We start from the raw sequence: 19,499 nt of genomic DNA on the forward strand, positions 1-19,499 counted from the left end.
GATTGCTGGGAAGACAAGTACAGCTGGTACTTTGCCCAGTATAGGCAGTAGAACAGGTTCTCTTTAAATGCATCTAGAGCAAGTACCTGCACTTGTCTTGGTATCTTCCTCTGCACAGCAGCACTCAGACTGGGAGAGCGGAGGGAGGGGGATCAGCACCAGGACCCAATCATGTTCTGCTAAATGCCCATGTGTCGACAGGGAACAGGCTGACAGCAAAACAAAGCAGTGTGAGCAGAAGGATGACCTCAGCAGTGTGCTGCCGCTCCTTCATTGTCCAATCATAGACCTGAGTGGGGCTAGGTCCTGCTCTAGTGATGTAACTACAGCAGACTTGGCTATGCTGACCAGCAGGGGTGTCTGGATCACAAGGCTGCCTGAACAGTCCTTTGGTGTAAAGCAGTTCCCATATGCAGTGTGCAGCTTACTTGTCCATGTAGAATGTTGCCTGGAGTTCAGCTATGGAATCTTTGGAAAACAATATGAAGTTAACACATGCAGTGGATGAGGCTGTATTGACCATAATGGCACGTATGGGCCAGTGCCTAGGGCAGTGGTTGTCAACTTACAAAGTGTGGGGGCCTCAACTGTGGCCCCTGACATCTCCCAAGGGCCACATATGATATTTAGTAGATACAAGAAGAATATCAGAGACTTCAGACATATTAGAGGTGATGATCTGAGATTAGAGATATGCAACAGGGGTGGTTGGAGACTGAAGACACATTACAGGAGGTGGTCAAAGACCATGGACATGCTACAAGAGACTGCTAGAGGTCACTGTCATTATAGGCCAGTGGTGGCGAACCTTGGCACTCCAGCTGTTTTGGAACTACAAGTCCCATGAGGCATTGCAAGGCTCTGACAGCCACAGACATAACTCCCAGAGGCAGATGCATGTTGGGATTTGTAGTTTTGGCACAGCTGGAGTGCCAAGGTTCGCCATCACTGTTATAGGCTGTTTACAAATGAATGTTTCCACTACTGACTGCTGGGGGTCTGCAAAGGGCCACACAGCTAGTACCAAAGGGCTACATGTGGACCTCGGACGGCAGGTTGGGCACCAAAGGCCTAGGGCAGGGGTAGGCAGACTCCAGCCCTCCTATCATGCATCTGCCTCTGGGAATCATGCCTGTGACTGTCAAAGTCATTACACTGCCTAATGGGATTTGTAGTTGCACCACAGCTGGATGGCCGGGGTTTGCCTACCCCTGGCCTAGGGTTTCAGCATTAGTGTTGACAGCCTTTGATTTGGCAAATGCAGCATGCTTGTGACGTCAGTTGGAGAGGCTTCTGGTATATTTGACTTGCTGCTGACCTCCTTCTGACCTGCTTCAAGAGGGTTTTGCATTCCCATAGGCTTGTATGGGGAGAGAAGCAGTTCGGATGCCAAAACAAAAGCTCGTCAGCACAGACCCTGAGGTGGGCAGCACCCAGCTTCAAAAACTTGTACAGCATTGTTTCTCCCTTTTCTCTCTCTTGCCACCTCTAGACATTTTTGGATACATCTATTAAAAAAAAAATCTTAGGGGGGAAGGGATGATGAGAGACGTCACAAGACTGTCTGAAGTTCAGAAAGCATTCATTTCACAGGTAGATTCTTCTGTTTCTTCTCCACCACACAAGGGGCAGAGTTTTACAAAAGGGCGACATCATTTTGCTGTACCAGCAAGTTACCCATTTACAGCCCTGTTGAGATATCTGTAAAAAATCAGTCAAGGCAACTGGACTTGCTGTATTTTTCTTGAAGACGTTTCACTGGACATCCGACCAGCTTTCTCAATTCAGAATTACTTGTACAAAATTCTCTGGGAATAAATATGGTGAATGTCGCTCAAATCCACATAGTCTGTTAATCACAACCAGGTGTTGATTGTATTTACATAATTGGAGTCTAGGAGGTGTTATTAATCACATTCTGACCACTAGATGGAGCTAAAGGAGCATAGCAAACAAGTATTTACTTGCTATGCTCATCAGTGCCATCTAGTGGCCATAATGTGGTAATACAGTTAAAAAACCCCAATTAGTTTTGCCAGATACATGCGCAAAAGAAACCATCGCAGATATTCGTAGGGACAGGAGCCATGTAAATAGTTTAGAACTAGACCTCCAAGGTGTCAGTAGCATAAACGCTGATGCCCCCCGTAACATAGTTTTATTATCTCTTGATCCTGTTAGAACAGGGGTGGGCAACTCCAGTCCTCCAGCTGTTGTGGAACTACAAGTCCCATGAGGAAATCGCAAGACTCTGGTAGCCACAGGCATGAGGAATTTGTAGTTGCTCACCAGCAGCAGCACCAGGGTGGGTGTTACCTGGTTTGTCCACCGCACATGCGTAAAGATGTCCGTGGTGTGACGTCATCACGTATGCACGGTGATGTACTTCACTGCCGGCATCCATCACCAAGAAAGCAGGGGATATTGACCCAGTGGGATCAGGTATGCCAATGGGTCCCCGCTCTTGTGCTGCTGTCGGCCTTTCGGTCTATGACCAAGTGCCAGACTTAGTCATTTGGGTCCCACCCCCTCAGATGGTGTCCCTGCCGTGCGGGCTGCACTCCCCACATCCCCCTTGTGACGCCACTGCTGTTCACTGCTCTATCTAAAACTAAAAAGGGGGTTTTGCCTTTAGGGCTCATTCACACGGGCATGCATGCCAACACAGAGAGCTGCTCCCGGGAGGGCAGGTGCTGCATGTAATTGTGTGCAGCCCTATGGGAGCCAGGAGAATCCTACCGCACTCCTTACTGGTATGTCCCTTGCGGTCGAGTGCTGTACTGACTGCGGATGGCGCCGCTTCAGATTCAAGTAGTAAAATATATCACCAGCACGCCGTGGTCTGGTCTTCAGAAAGTGATCATTCTATTGATGCGCACACATCTTGTCACATTGCAACGTTTCAGGGCCATTGCAATGTGACAGAAGAAACATTCGCAGATATTCATAGGGGCAGTGGTCAGATCTCCAGAGAGTGATCATTTTATTGATGCACACACATCTTGTCACATTGCAACATTTCAGGGCCACTTAGGGTCCCTTTCTCAGGGTCCCTTCCACCCTGAGTGGCCCCCGAAACGTTGCGATGTGACAAGATGTGCGTGCATCAATAAAATGATCACTCTCTGGAGATCTGACCACTGCCCCTATGAATATCTGCGAATGTTTCTTCTGTCACATTGCAATGTTTCGGGGCCACTCGGGGCACCTTCATCAGGGTCTCTTCCACCCTGAGTGGGCCCCGAATGTGACAATGTGACAAGATGTGCGAAGATCTGACCAGTGTGTGCTGGTAACATATTTTACTACTTCAGCCCTATGTGAGGACGCAGCTGCACACGGTCACCCTCAGACCCGAACCTCCACATCCCTTTTAGATTGTAAGCCCTCAGGGGCAGGGCCCTCCTTACTATCTTGTCTTGAATTGTATTGGGATTGTAATTACTTCCTTATATTGTAAAGTGCTGCACACACTGTTGGCGCTATATAAATCCTGTGTAATAATAATAATCCCGGTGCCCACACTGAACAGAGATCAGTAAACGGTTCCTTACCCAGTGCCAGGAAGGAGTACACCCACTGCAGTACCGCCGCCGTCTGCAGTCTCCTCTCCAAAGGGACAGAGCGCGGAGCAAACTCGATCGCCATGTTCTCAGTGCAGACAGATGGAGGAGAGTTTCCTGAGAGCTGGAAATTGGGGTCCAAAGTCTGCCGGCTATTAGACAGCGTGTTGCAATCCTCTGCGTTGGAGCGTGGCTGCCCCGCTCACCTCCATGACTGAACTCTACACTCACAGTAATCTCACTTATCAGCCCCAGATAATTTCGTCTTTGCTCAATGGCCGTCCTCGGCAAGGATGCCAATTAAGCAAAAAATTATCAGCCTGTCCATATCGTAAAGTGGAACCCCAACCTTACCCCACTGCAGGCTTCACATAGACCTAAAGATTACTTTATTGGAACCTTCTGTCATTTAAAACTGGTTTATTTTATTCCTTCCCTGGTTCCTCCTTTCCGCCCTTATCAACATTTTCATTACATACCTTATTATAGTCCCAGTCAGGGCCGGTGCTACCACTAGGCAAACTAGGCAGCCACCTAGGGCGCACTGCTGCCTAGAGCGCAGCCACGACCACTCATCCCGCCCCATCTATTTCAAAAGGCAAAACCCAATAGCAGGCTAGCTATTGCACCCGCCCACTGAGCAGAGGAGCGGAACTCAGAGACAACTTTCTCTCTCAGGTCCACTCTGTGGATGGGGTTTCAATAGCCAGTCTGCTATTGGCTATTTCAAATTAAAATAGCCAACAGCAGTCTGGTTATTGCTCCCAGCAGCTTGCATGCCTGCGGAAGCTAGCCGGCAGGAAAATGGGGCCGCACGGGGGAGGGAATTGGGGGTTGTGCCGTGGGAGTGGGGCTGGGGGGTGCTGGCCATGCCTAGGGCGCAAAATAGTCTAGCACCAGCCCTAGTCCCAGTGATGTCATTAGTGGGAACTAGACATGTGCGATTCGTTTCCTTCCGAATCGAAATTCGGACGAAATTTCGGAGATTCGGATGTATCCAAATTCCGAATTACAGATAATAACGAATGCAAACGAATCCGAATTTCCGATTCCGAAATTCGCTAGCGGAAGTCTGGACGAAATTCCGTTTGTTGGACTAAATTGCATCAAAGTGACATTTCAGAATTTTTTTTTTCCCCCTCAAATGTCACTTTGCTGCAACGAACGAACGAAACAAAAACGTGACGACAATTCGTACAGACTACCACTAACGAATTTCGTCCAAATCCCGAAAAACCGAAATGACGCAAAATCCGAATCCCGAAAACAAATGGACTTTCGGACCCGAATCCCGAAATAACGCAAAATCTGAATCAAAACGAAACACATTTTTTGCCGCTGCACATGTCTAGTGGGTCGGGTCTTGTGCTTCTCTATACAATGCAGGCAGATCATGGAAGGTGTGAGGGGCCGGCAGCGTGCTGTACACAGCTTCCCGAAAACATCACAGCACCCGGCCTCACTAATTCTCTCATGAGAATCTCGTGAGATTCTCTCAATTCACTGGTTCGGCCTCACCTGGAGTATGCGGTGCAGTTTTGGGCACCTTTACACAGAGGGGATGTCCTTGAACTGGAGAAAGTCCAGCGAAGGGCGACCAAACTCATCAAGGGGATGGAGGACCAGAGCTATGAGAAATATAATAGTGTGGAATCATTCAAGAAGCTTTTGGACGATTTCCTGAGAAATGGTAATATACAGGGGTACAAGTACTCCTAAAAACGAGATGACTCGGGGATCTTTACACACACACACACAATAGGTTGGACTTGATGGACATGTGTCTTTATTCAACCTCAAATACTATGTAACTATGTAACTATGAGCCCTCAGTCCTCAGCAATGGGCTGGCTCTGGGGAGGAGTTATGCAAATATCAGAATGCCTTGATAACTGGAGGTCAGTCTGCAGGAGTGGGCATTCCTAGGCAGGCCTCATTTGCATGCAGACCACCCCAGGTAACACCCACATGTGATGTTGCGCCTCCATGATTCAAAGAAATGAAATTCAAAGGGGCGGGGCCAGGGACAGTCAGGCTGGGGAGGATAGAGCTACATGGTGCTGGACATCTTCCAGCCAGGAAATGAGGCGGGCTCTCTGTGACTTGTTGCAGCTTCTAATGCACATGGTGAGAAGCTCACAGTGTGCAGTGATATCAGAGGAAGCCATTTCAGTCCAGGAGGAGAGGAGCCGCTACAACTGTGCAAGAGATTTTTATATTATGGATAGAGTAAAGAATGGTTACAATTTCTATCAGGTTTCATTTTTTTCCCATCTGTGTCCCATAGAGCAGATTTCCCCGCACTTCCTGCTCCATAGACACATCAGGAAGTTAATTTCTCCAAAGAGAGGAAAATTCTCTCTGATACAGTTGTCCTTTGTGTCTAGGGAGGCAAATAAAAAAGTTATAATCACCTGATCCTCCGAGTTGGGTTGCTCTTAGACCGGTCCCTGGAGCCTCTCTCCCCCTCCTCTAGAGCAGTCTAAGGTCCCTGAATCATCACGTTCTATACACAGTGTATGAGATGTGAGGACGCCGAGGGATATACCATCGCTGCAACAGAGGAGGAGGCAAGCTGGAGGGAACGCTCTCACAGCCGGTCGGCTCCAAGGATTATGTGAGTATAACTTTTTTATTTTCCTCCCTGGACCAAAATGAGCAGTTAACCCTTGCTGTGCAAGGGGAGCCCAACTGCAAGGGTTAATAATACATTTCCCCAGGGTTCTGCTTCAAATTCAAACGTTCTGCTGTAATACTGCACAATGGGCACTAGGTGGCACTGATGGAGCATAGGAAATTAATTTACTATGCTCCTCCGCTCCATCTAGTGGTTATAAAACCATATTACAATCAGAATGTTCACATTTATTACACTTAGAAAGGATAAACCTAAAGAAAGTTCATTTGTGTATGTATTCGCACAGAACAAACATTCACAGTTATCTGCAACGCGAACACTAAGTTCCCATTCATACCTGAGCTTTATGTGGCTGCACGTCAAATGAGCACAGAAATACGATATAATTAGTTGTCCCCTTCAGGGTGCCCCCTTACATTGTATGTCCACATCAGGGTGCCCTCTTACATTGTATGTCCACATCAGGGTGCCCACTTACATTGTATGTCCCCATCAGGGTGCCCCCTTACAATGTTTGTCCCCATTAGGGTGCCCCCTAACATTGTATGTCCCCCATCAGGGTGCCCCCTTACATTGTATATCCCCCATCAGGGTGCCCCCTTACATTGGGTGCCCCCTTACATTGTTTGTCTCCATCAGGGTGCCCTCTTACATTGCATGTCCCCATCAGGGTGCCCCCTAACATTGTATGTCCCCATCAGGGTGCCCCCTTACAATGCTTGTCCCCATCAGGGTGCCCCCTAACATTGTATGTCCCCCATCAGGGTGCCCTCTTACATTGGGTGCCCCCTTACATTGTTTGTCCCCAACAGGGTGCCCCCTTACACTGTATAGCAAAACAAATGGCAAACGCACTCATCAATTTGTACCAGCTTTGCAGCAAGGTGCACATGGAAGGGCTAAATAATGATTTGGTGCAGTGACGCATGGGGTGGGGCCTCAGCTGCCGTTGTGCGTCCCTGTGCCTTTAAGAGAGGTTTCGGCTTCCTCCTGACCAACCTGCACCCAATTTGATCTTTTGCCCCATGTGCTCCAAGATGGAGACTCTCATAGTTTAGAGTTAGGACCGCACTATATAGAGGTGCCTTGGCACGGCTGTGCGGCTTTCACATTTTCTGCAGAAGACGTGTATCCAAACCTTTGTTTTTAACCTTATCGGTGAGACAAGTTTTTTTGCATGCTGGCTGGTGAGTGTGCTGGGAAACTTTTTGCTGTTGTACACTTACACTGTATGTCCCCATCACAGTGCCCTCTTACATTAACTACAAAACAAAGGGCGCACCCTGATGGGGGGAACTAATTATTAGGTACAGCCATCGGAGTGCCCCCTACATTAGTTGCCCCCTATCAGATTTTTCTATCACATATAGGTATGTGTGTGTGTATCTATGCACCTTCACAGCAATGTGCCGGCTCACAATGACAGTCCCAGTTTCTCATGTGGCTCCTTTAAGTAAATGTATTGCCCCCCCCCCCCAGCATTACAGTGACTCCGAGATTCCAATAACATTACAGCCACTAGATGGCAGTGACAAGTTCTTGTAATTAATATTACACTTATTAGAATGTACATTTACAAGCTTTTGCCATAACACTCTATACAGCTGCGGATTCTCTAGAAGTTATTTTCTTCCTTTTGGTCTGTTTTTATGATACCATTGAAACGTTTGTTTGTTTTTCGTATAAATGTGCAATAAATGCAAAAAAAACAACTGTCGATCCTGCCAGAAATCTTGTGAGCTCATAACCTGCGCTCTCTGTCTCTGCTGTCAGTTAGTGCTGTTCCCAGCTTATCTCTGTGGACTACAACACCCCCATGTTATGGAGAAGAGGAGAGAGGGAGGTATTCTGTAGTCCTACAACACTTCCTGCACCAAGGTGACAACACTACTTCCCCCATAGATACAGTATAATCAGTGCATGTTGTCATTGCAGGACAGGAAGTGTGCTACTGATAGTAACACCAGGTGAAGATAAAGAAAAGACTGAAATAAAGAATTCATTACATGTGACATTCTTCCCATAGTGCTGTGGTCGGGGTTGTCACCCATCCTCAGTGTGGACATCCATTGAAATCTCTTAATTTGGCCTTCCCCACGGATTCCACAGCATTTTGCAGGGCAATGAAAACCCCCAATGTCATTGATCCCTAATGACCACTACAGGAAACACTTTGTCCTGGCATGATTGTCCGCACTGTTTATTGTCCTGTTATAAGTGATACTATTCTACGAGATGTTGTTACAAACTGACCAAGACGCACCGGCTCCTGTTGTATGATACCCATCCTGTATATGAGTCCACATATGTCCGGGGAGAGCCATGACAGATGGACCGGGACACTTTACTGCTGACCGGATGCCCAGAGGACACAAAGGTGTCATCAGCATAGATCTCCCACCTTCTGTACAGCTGTGACATTGTGTGACTCCCGTAGATTGTATACGGTTCTTGCTGCTTGGCATTGTCCGTCCTTACATTTCCCCATTGACATGTCAAGAGGAACAGACTTTAGGGAAACCATGGTGTATATTTTAATGATTACCTGAAAAAATCTGGCTTTCACCTAGCTTCCTGTGTTATATTTTATTGCTTCAGTGGTGCGGGGTCAGCTTCTTATAGGTGTCTGATTGCCGGCTGAAATCCCGCTCAGGTCACTATCTGCAAGGAGTTTGCATGTTCTCCCTGTGCCTGTGTTTGTTTCTCCGGGTACTCCGGTTTCCTCCCACACTCCAAAGACATGCTGTTAGGTTAATTGGCCCTCATACAGTATGTATGCATGTGAGATAGGGACCTTTATTGTAAGCTCCTTGAGTGCAGGGACTGATGTGAATGTGCAACTATGTAAAGTGCTGCGTAATTTGTCGGCGCTATATTAATACCTGTCATAAATAAATTTGGCCCATTGACTATTGCTCAAAAATTGAGTTGCAACTGGAATAGAGGGGAAATCTTCCAATGGGGACACTGGTTCCTGTGAAAATTGTCTAAGAGGTGATTACCCCATTTTGGAGAGATCTACTCTCACTTCCTGTTGTGTTTCCTGGATAAGCAGTGAAGGGAAATCTCTTGAATGGGACAAAACTTCACATGGGTTATCCATTTCCTACTCTATCCAAAAATGAAAAGCTGTTGACTACAAAGAAAGTTTCATTATGACATTTCATATAAATATTTATAAATGTTCCCTCTCGTGGTATGTGGGGAATGTGCTCCTTGCTGAAAAAGCAAAGTAACAGTTTCTCTTTAAATTCCACCGCCAACACCCTTGTTGTTCTGTTGGTCCATCAGAGCCCTTGTGAAATATCAGCTTCTGGGTATGGGGCATGGTGGCACCTTCTCTGAACATGCACTACAATACATTAGGCCAGAACGCCAGAGTAGAGCAGCAGCACAGAGTATGTGGCAAATGTATATACTATTATTCTGCATTGCTCTATGTTTTGCTGGGATTTGTAGTCCTCTATAGCTAATGGTATTATTCTGCAAGGCTGTATAATGTATTGATGGGATTTGTAGTGCTCTATAGCTCATGGTATTCTGCATTACTGTATAATGGTATGCTGGGATTTGTAGTCCTCTATAGCTGGTGGTATTCTGCTTTTCTGTATAATGTATTGCTGCAGTTTGTAGTCCTCTATCGCTATAGGTGATTATTTATTCCTGGTGTTTGCTGAAATTGAAAAGCTTTTAAGAGTTTTCCTCTTTCTCAAGTCTGAAGCAATACCTGAGGAAGAAAGAAAAACTCTTGAAAGCTTGTCTTCTAAGTATTAGGTTAGTACAGTAAAAAGGTATCACCGCATACCGCATTACTCTTGTATTTTGTCATCTTATTTATATATACTTCTTTTGGTTTTTTTCAGTGGTATGATTTAGTGGTGAAAATTATTAGTGCCCCCCCATTTTGACTGTGGTATCTTATGTGCCCTCCCTATATATTGTTCCTAGAGTCGCCACTGTGCAAGATGCAAGGAAACAGAGCTAGGAACCGGCAAGAAAGTCCTGATGTTGAAACCCAGAAAAGATCTTAGAGGGCAGTGGGTGACAAATCACCAATGGTAGACAACATGTAAAGTTCAAGTAGACTTTAAAACGTAATATATTGCAGCTTACCAGTCCTTAGAGATGTGGTGGCTGCATTAGTTTCCTTCTTCAGGTCTTGGTTTTCCATTATTTTCACCTGGTGATCCGGCCAGTAACACACTTCCTGTCCTAGGGTGACAATCACTCAATCACTATACTGTATCTGCAAAGGAGCAATGTTGCCACTCTAGGACTGTGTAACACCTCCCCCTCTCCTCTTCTACATAACATAGAAATAGATGTTTTCTAGTCCACGGGAGTTAACTGGGCAGGACTAATAAGTGCAGCAAAGCACAGGAAGTTAGGGGTTCACTAACTTCATTTCTCAAACAGTTATTATTATTATTTTTCAGGTTTTATATACTGCCAACAGTATTTGCAGCACTTTACAAAAATAAGGGTGACAGCGCACTTACAAAACAATTGAAGACAAGATGGTTAGGAGGACCCTGCTCATGGGAGCTTACAATCTAAAAGGCAAATAAAAGGCAAGTAATATAAAAGGTAATAACTGTGTGGGGATGAGTTGATGGGGAAAGTATACGTTCAATTTTTAGATACAGGCATGATAGCCTCTCAGGGATCACATAAAGGCGGACAGAGTAGGAGTTAGCTGGACATATTGGGGTACAGAGTTCCAGAGGATGGAGGAGGCTAAGGAAAGATCCTGGAGGTGAGCATGGGAGGAGGTGATGATGGAGCTAGTGAGCATGAGGTCCTAGGAGGAGCGGAGTGGACAGTTTGTGTGATATTTTGAGATGAGGTAGGTGATGTGGCCAGGGGGCAGAGTCGTGGAAGGCTTTGTATGTTGTTAGGATTTTGAATTTTAATCATTGGGCGATTGGAAGTCAATGGAGGGGTTGGCAGAGAGCTGAGGTAGACATTGAGAGGTCGGCAAGGTGGATGAGTCTGACGGTTATAGCAAAACCTTTCCAATGGAACATTCACCTGACCAAAGGAGAACATATAAGAGAAGTCCATTGTTAGGGTTTTATACACTTTTTATTTTTATACCAGACAAAAAAAAACAACAAAATGAAAACTTGAAGAAGTTAAAGGCAGTTTGGGGCTCTTCTTTACCATTCCTCAGACCAAAACAATGAAACACAGACGTGAACTGCTGATCAGACATCCTATGGCGCTCACCTTAGGGCATGGCTTTTCCGGCTCAGTTGTTTGGAAAGGATTGCTCGTTCTTGCGTGTAAAATATCATCATTAATTTACGAAAATCGTCTCGCACTGTCCAAGAGACTCTCATCTTAGCCGAGATGAAAGGCTCTGGAAACAAAATACGGGGCTAGGCTCACGCGTGCATTATGTCACTGTGATATGTTATTACGATTTATTTTACAATTTGTAAGAACGCGATGTGCAACCGTAGCAGCTAACCAGCATTTCGACTGCTGATGAAAGGTATGATCCTATTGGCTGCTAGGTGTCAATACCTTATTACATAGACCCAAATTTGGAAGAGTCTACTGTACAAACGTGACTGTGGCTGGTCGCTGTCTTGGGGACCAATCAGTCAATCAGGATGGCTATTGTCCCCCTCTGGTCCCCGCGATGACTCCCTCCCTTTTTTATATGAAAGATGCAAATGTTTCTACTCCACATGGAGTTTATGACTTTTATGCAAATCTACACACAAGGACACAGATGTGCCATCTGGCCAAGTGCTGACCACATTCGTGCTCTAGATACAGTAATTCCTGGACTGCTACCAGGGAAGCAGAGAAATTAGAGACGTGAAGCTACAAAATTGTCAAATAAAAAACAAAAAATGTTCCCAAATTTGAATGGCGCACAATGCTTTACACTATACCCAGATTCATTAATGGCAGCACCCTATCTTTAAGATGAGCTTGCAATCTAATGCCCTTTCTATAGTCATATAAGCCTACTCTAACAGCAATGTCTGTTTGGGTTTAGACCTGTTTTTGTGGTCCTGTCGGGGGTAAAAAAAATTCAGCAGCGATAGCCTCTGAAAGAAGAAACCATATACATATTTATCTGGCATAGCTCCCGGCATCAGTTACTATACGACATTTCCTGCTGTGGTGGATAGCGTGTCCTACGATGGTTGCTCTGGTTCCTCCTGCTGACCTCTAGAAACTGCACAATATTGCAGGGACATGGGAGTCAGCAGTAGGAACCGCATCAGCCAGTGGGGAACACGTTAGTAGGCACACCCAGAAGTGTGGGATACATTGGCGTAACTATAGCCAAACAGCCCACATGGCTGCTCTGGGGTCCGGGGATAGAAGGGGGCCCTATTAAGGATGTTGTAGAATCAGATTAATCATAGAACATTTGTGTGCATGTGTAGCTACTATAGTACTGTAATATTAAGGCTTGGTGTGGTTGTAAATGATGACAACCGTAATCCCATGTAAAGTCTACAGCATGGGAAGCCAAACTTTGGCCCATAAGTATTGGAGGACCCTGACAGCCACAGGCATGACTTCCAGAGGCAGATGCATGATGGGATTTGTAATTTAATTGCAGTTGGAAGGCCGACGTTTGGCTACTCCTGGTCTACAGTATAGGGGGGCTGATGTCAGATGCACAAAAGGTGTCACTAGACAAAGGTCAGAAAAAGTGCCACAGAGAAATGTCGCCAGGGGGCCCCATCACATTTTTGCTCTGGGGCCCCCTGATCTGTAGTTACACCCTTAGTGGGACAATATTGGTGCTTGGAGCATTTCAGGAGGATGACGTTAGGGCTTGACACCCACCAGACATGTAAGAGGTTTAGTATCTTTTTATACAGGGCGGACTCGCTTTCTCTTAACTAGATATAAGGTCGCTTTAAGCTGATCACATTCACAGTTTTTCAAAGAATCAGTATTTTAAAACAAATATAGACTTTCCATTTTCCAAAATAATATTTGTATGGTTGCAATTTAGTATTAATAATACAACAGATATACTTTGTTAGAACACTCCAAACGAAGGGGCACAGGGACACTTTTTATAAAATTTGAGAAACACTTCTAAATAAACCAAATTACATCTATCTGAGATGTTCTGTTTTGTTAGCAGACTCCAAGTCATGATCATTGAAGTGCATGTCAAGCATTGGTAGTAAAATCCCTCATCTGCGGACCCGTGCTTTCAACCCTCTCTACCCCCCATGACATGACACATAGTAGAATTGCTCTGTGCACACATAACTATCATCTTTTAGCAACTCCAAAACTGTGATCTATCCCCATCTTTGGTACAGTGGGAGGAATAGTGCCCCATCTTTGGTACAGTGGGAGGAATAGTGCCCTATCATTGATACAGTGGGAGGAATAGTGCCCCATCTTTGGTACAGTGGGAGGAATAGTGCCCTATCCATGGTACAGTGGAAGGAATAGTGCCCCATCCTTGGTACAGTGGGAGGAATAGTGCCCTATCATTAGTACAGTGGGAGGAGTAGTGGCCCATCATTGGTACAGTGGGAGGAATAGTGACCCATCATTGGTACAGTGGGAGGAATAGTGACCCATCATTGGTACAGTGGGAGGAATAGTGCCCCATCATTGGTACAATGGAAGAGATAGTACCCCATAATTGATGTTAGTGGAAGGAATAGTGGCCCCTCATTGGTGTTAGTGGAAGAAATAATGCCCCATCATTGGTATCAGTGGCAAAGAGTGCCCAACTGTTAGTACAGTGGGAGGAGTAGTAACCCATGATTGGTGTTGGTGGAAAGACTATTATTATTATTATTATACAGGATTTATATAGCGCCAACAGTTTGCACAGGGCTTTACAATATAGGGCAGACATTACAATCACAATACAATTCAAGACAAGATGGTAAGGAGGGCCCTGCCCCTGAGGGCTTACAATCTAAAAGGACTAGTAGTGAGAAAAGTAGTGCCCTATGATTTGTGTTAGAGGGAGGAACAGTGCCCCATCATTGGTATCAAAGGGAGGCATAGTTCCCCATGGTCAGTGTTAGTGGGAGGAATATTACCCAATCACTGGTATCTTTGAGAAGGATAGTGCCCCATCATTGGTGTCAGAAGGAGAAATAGTGCCCCAATGGCCAGTTAAAGACAAGCAAAGGGCCTCATCCATCCTGCGGGTCTCAATTTGAGGACCACTGTTGTAGACCATAATACCTTTATGTACTGATAAAATCTGCAAATGGCAGTCTGACGCTCAGCCTCATGATTCGTGTGGTTCTGGCTAAGCATGATGGGAGTTCAGATTGTGGAGGATTTATGAACATTTGCCTTTTCTTAATAGAAGCTGCAGTGACTCAGCAGTGTATTTGAAGCTCCTGTTCTGGGAAAGATCTGCAGATGGCCATTAAACATAACTAAGTTAATTGAAGGAGCTTCAGCTATGAAAGTGCACAGAAGCAATGACCGGAGATAAATGACATGGGGAAAGTATAAAGGTTTGGAGGCCATTTTATTTAAATTGGTTTTTTTTTAGGTAGAATTCAGATTTTACAAAGAACAGAACAAATGCCGTCCAGCACAAAAGCACAAACAAGAAGCTTTTGCTGCAATACTCCTCTTTACCCTAGCACTGCCCCCCCCTAATGTCGTCTACTCCAGTAGACGGTCCATCTACTCACCCTCATGGAGTCCAGGCTGTCAAGGACCTGCTTGTCTTTATTACAGGAGGGGAGAAGACAAGACCAGTCACCCTGCACAAGGAGAGAGAGCAAAAGTGACTGGTCTATAGGAGGGGGCGGAGACAATACCAGTCACCCTGCACATAGAGAGAGAGCAGAAGTAAGCGGTCTTTATTACAAAAGGGGGCGGAAAGAAGACCAATCAGCCTGCAAAAGGAAAGAGAGCAGCAGTGAGCGGTCTTTATTACAGGAAGGGGCGGAGACAAGACCAGTCACCCTGCACAAGGAGAGAGAACAGCAGTGAGTGGTCTTTATTACAGGAAGGGGCAGAGACTAGACCAATCACCCTGCACAAGGAGAGAAGGTAGCAGTGATCATTCTTTATTGCATAAAGCTCTTGCAAAGAGGCCAAATGTCATAAACAGCTGCCTTTTTTTCTGTAAAATACTGTTTTTATCTTTTTTCATCCTTTTTTTTTTTTGCATCTCAGTGCTGCTGTACCACTTCCTGTCCACATGCACACGCTCCAGCATTGTGTGCACATCATTACTTCCCGATACTGACAACAGTAGACTATGTGAATCAGCCGTGTTTGTAGTCCCCACCAGGGGCGCATATGACAGGGTGACAATACAGTGGGGAGACAGTCGTCACTCCATAACACGAAGCGACTGTACGGGGACCTCCTTGGCAGGATCGCCGGTTAATACTTAATTTAAAGCCGCAGTTAAACTAAAACATTTTTTTGCATTAACACATTAAAGCTTCTGAGATTCTAGTGAAGGATCTGTATCTCAAACCATAAAATAACAGGTTATCCATAAAAAATCATTTTGCAATCATTTTTTTCTTTAAATTAAATGCTACGTGGATGGTAATAAACGTCATGCCGATATTAAATTCATAACTATGCATTGCAAACAACGCGGTGATTAGAAGATTTGTGTAGGATGCAGCTCGGTCGGTACCCATGGGAGCTTGTGCTGTTGCAGAATAAGGCATCAATAATTCAAGATCCCAAGGCCTCACCCAAAGATAACCTGCAGCTGAGCCTGTGCTAAGTGAGAGGTGACAAAAGTGTAATTTAAGCCATCTGGGCTCTGTCTGACCCTCACTAGACAATGAACGGTTAACACCAGAAGCCAGCTAGCCATTCACATTCATTTCAGCAGTGTACTGACGAACAAGGCAGACCCCTCTCCCTCCTTCGCATCCATCCATCCTCCTCCATCCTCCCTCCCTCCTCTCATCAGCAGCATCTAGGGATGCAGAGAGAGAGAGAGAGAGAGCGGGGTGGGTGGGGTCACTTCCTGCAGAGATGCTGCCCCTCTGCCTCCTGATTGTGGCAGGCTGCTAGTGCCAGGATTTGCAAAGGGAAGATCAGTACGACTCAGCTAGTCGGTGTGGCACGGTCTCCACAACGTTTTGGCCTTCTCCTCCTTCTGCATCATGGCATAGAGCCACCTCCAAGAGCCGTTGCGTTGCTGAGAAGCCAAGGAAAAGGCATTGAGTTCCTTTTATTTTCTTCCTCGGTGTACGGTTTGGTCCTTGCAGTTACACAACAGCAGGGAGGAGGCAGCAAAAGGACATACAGGAGGCAACTATCATCTGCACCATGACTTAGGGAAAAACAGCTGAGCTTTTTTGGGAGTTGTCGTGTTTTTTTCCGCACAAACTGTGGAGCCGAGCGTCTTCTGTAGAGGAAACACTAGGAATAGCCAGTTGAGATTGGTGTCACTATTCTTACATTCTGTGTTGTGCATCGTAGAGAGTGGGTGGAGGGGTGGAGTGAGGTCTGCTCGTTATAGCAACACCTTTTACTAATTAGAAAGGGTTTCCACTCTCCTGCCGGGGTACAAACCATGGCATGGCCCTGTATTACCAGGGCGTGCTGCATTGCCCGGTTCTGGAACCAGCTAGACAAGGGTGATATCGCGGTGCCGTTGGTTTTTACCAAGTACTCCGAGGCCACTGATGGGGGTCAGCAGTACCACGCTCACCTCCAACAGCCGCAAGCCCGCTCAAGTTCTACTGCCATCGAGGTACTGGCAGCTGGCCTAGAAACAGACCATGGAGCCCACTCTGGGCCCAATAGAGACATACTCCAACAGTCTGGGCCTCCGCAGTCCAAGGAGCTGTCGGGCTCCGTTATGCGTCAGGATTACAAGGCCTGGAAAGTGAACCCGGGGGTTAGCTGCAAACCCAAAATCGAGTACCAGCCATCCGAAACTCCCTTTGACCAGGAGACGCAGTACCAGAAAGATTTCAAGGCCTGGCCCATCCCTCGCCGCGGGGACCACCCCTGGATTTCAAAACCCTCTGCAGGCCTCACTGCCCCAACAGCCTCCAGTGAGGCCAAGAGGAAGAAACCACCACCAGTAGCCTTACCAGAGAAGAACCCTGAAGGGTCAGCTCCCCCGGAAAATGTGGAACCAGCGGTGTCGAAAGTCAAGACTTCCGTCACTTTTAATAGTGTGGCCGACATACAGTCTACTGCCAAGGAGGCCAAAGAGCAGAAATCCAGAGAGAAGTCTCCTTCTCAAAGGTGGTCCATGGAAGGTCTGAGGCCTAGAGACGCAGCTGATATACTCAACAAGCACATCAAAGAGGAAGGTGGCAATGCTTCCTCATACAGGTTAGTCAGAATCACACCAAATGTTTTATTTACTGTCCACTGGGAGGACTTTTAAAACCGTTGCAACTAGGGATGCACCGATACCAATACTAGTATTGGTATCGGTGCCAATACCGAGTATTTGGGTGAGTACTCGTAATCGCTCAAATGCTCCGATACCTAGCACGAGTACTTCCTGTATCAGGAAGCCGGGCAGCGGGCAATGACGCGCTGCCCGGCTTCCCGATTGGTCAGGAAGCTAGCAAATCCGGACGCCGAGCGCCGTGTAATGACGCAGTGCCCGGCATTCTGGTTGGCCGGGAAGCCGGCGTCATGCTCCCTCGTCATCTCATGAATCATAATATTAAGAAAGTGACCTTAAAGCATTAGTTTGTATTGCTTTAGAAAAAATGTGACCTGTCCCTTTAAGAAAAAGTATCGGTAATTGGTATCTGCGAGTACTTGATCAAAAGTATCGGTACTCGTACCCGGTCTTAAAAAAGTGGTATCGGTGCATCCCTAGTTGCAACCATTCACACGCTAAATTATATCTAAACACAGATGTCTTGTAGGAATTACCTAAATTCTCATAAATAAACCCAAACATCTTAATCATTATGACTGCTGACATTTTACTGCGACTTTTAAATTAATATTACATGTCTTGTTAACTGATATATGGTCACCAACCAGTATGAGCTCCCCATTTAGTTCTCATAAACTGTTGCTGAAACCAGCCAATGAGGCCTCGAACTTGCAGTAGAACAGTAGACTAATGATAACGATCTGATTGGTTGCTATGCACTGCTGCGAGGGGATACATCAACTTGTCGTCATTGCCTAAGCCAGCGAGTTAACTCATTCTTGCAATAACACCACCAAGAGGGTTAAGTTACAAATATAAAAAAACCTAATCTATTGATTTAGTAAACTCGGGGCCTTTATTTAATTTTTTTTTTTATTCAGTGTAGTAATATAAAGTACATTGCCCCAGATTTTAAGACAGGAACCTCAGATGTTAATATCATCAATCTCTGCCCGCCTTATCGGTTCATCTGCATTGCCATTGATGTTCGGTCGTGCTTGTAGATTTTATTTTTTAATGGGGCAGACGTGCAGAGCAGCGGGTCTATAAATATAAATAAAAAATAATTGTAAAAATCTTTATTACAATTATCAATAGCCCTTTAAACTCGGCCCTTTAAACTTGACGGCAAGCTTGATATAAAGACAATCATCATTCTATAACAATTACAATGGCACCCCGTTACACGGATGGTAGCAGTTTTGCTGGCCGTTCTAAAACAAGAACATTAGGGTACAAAAGTTGATTTCAAAGCTTTTCAGTGAAAATGATTTTATCATTTTTATATATATTCCGAAAGGGCCGTTGTTAGAAAATTGTTGTTCTCGCTTAGAGAACCCTTGAGCCACTTTCGAGTCCTTAATTAATATTATGGTCCCTGCAGTAGCTTAACAGACAGCTTTGACTGTAAGGGCGCCCCTGCCGCACACAAGAAGAACAGTTTTGATTTGGTCAACATAAAGTTAACCTGCACCGAGTCCCATTGGGGATAAAAAATTAGAAAGAAAAGGTTGGAGAATTTATAAATGAAAACACAGGTAACGTTTTGTTTTTTTTGCTGTCATGTATTTACCATCAACTAGAATGGGTTGAGTTATAAAAATCTCGTTAAAGAGAGGTGTAGGTGTGGTCCATGGCAACCAATCAAATGACAGCTGTTATTTTTAGACTGCAGACTACAAAATAAAAACAAACACTGGTTGTGGTGCTGAAGCAACACTGTTATTGCACCTTTTTTACACTGTTATAAATAAATTAATTGTACAAATTAATTGCTACAAAGTATACCCGTATTACTGCAAAATACCACTGTAAAGGAATAATAATAATAATTAGCATTATTCTCTTATGATAGCAATAATAATAACAATACCAACAATTATTATTATTATAAAAATGCTGATTTTTATTATTATTAATATTATTATAGTAATAA

At 45.3% G+C, this 19,499-nt stretch overlaps 2 protein-coding genes across 2 annotated transcripts in view; one reads left to right on the forward strand and one right to left on the reverse strand.

The window, feature by feature from the left end:
• LOC108799368 (2-acylglycerol O-acyltransferase 2-A-like) overlaps positions 1-3,724 on the reverse strand; it is a gene marked incomplete at its 3' end in the record, with an annotated part of 31,973 nt that extends 28,249 nt beyond the window's left edge. The window contains exon 1 of the mRNA XM_018571231.1: positions 3,555-3,724. Coding sequence (XP_018426733.1) covers positions 3,555-3,648 — 94 coding nt within the window. The remainder of the gene's footprint in view (positions 1-3,554) is intronic.
• A 12,792-nt stretch (positions 3,725-16,516) lies between these two features.
• Positions 16,517-19,499, forward strand: part of MAP6 (microtubule associated protein 6) — a 55,977-nt gene continuing 52,994 nt past the window's right edge. The window contains exon 1 of the mRNA XM_018571237.1: positions 16,517-17,499. Within this exon, the coding sequence (XP_018426739.1) occupies positions 16,727-17,499 (773 nt within the window). The 5' untranslated portion in view covers positions 16,517-16,726. The remainder of the gene's footprint in view (positions 17,500-19,499) is intronic.

This window comes from Nanorana parkeri, unplaced genomic scaffold (genome assembly GCF_000935625.1).
Source record: "Nanorana parkeri isolate BGI_ZX_2015 unplaced genomic scaffold, ASM93562v1 scaffold1708, whole genome shotgun sequence".
Classification (NCBI taxonomy): Eukaryota; Metazoa; Chordata; class Amphibia; order Anura; family Dicroglossidae; genus Nanorana; species Nanorana parkeri.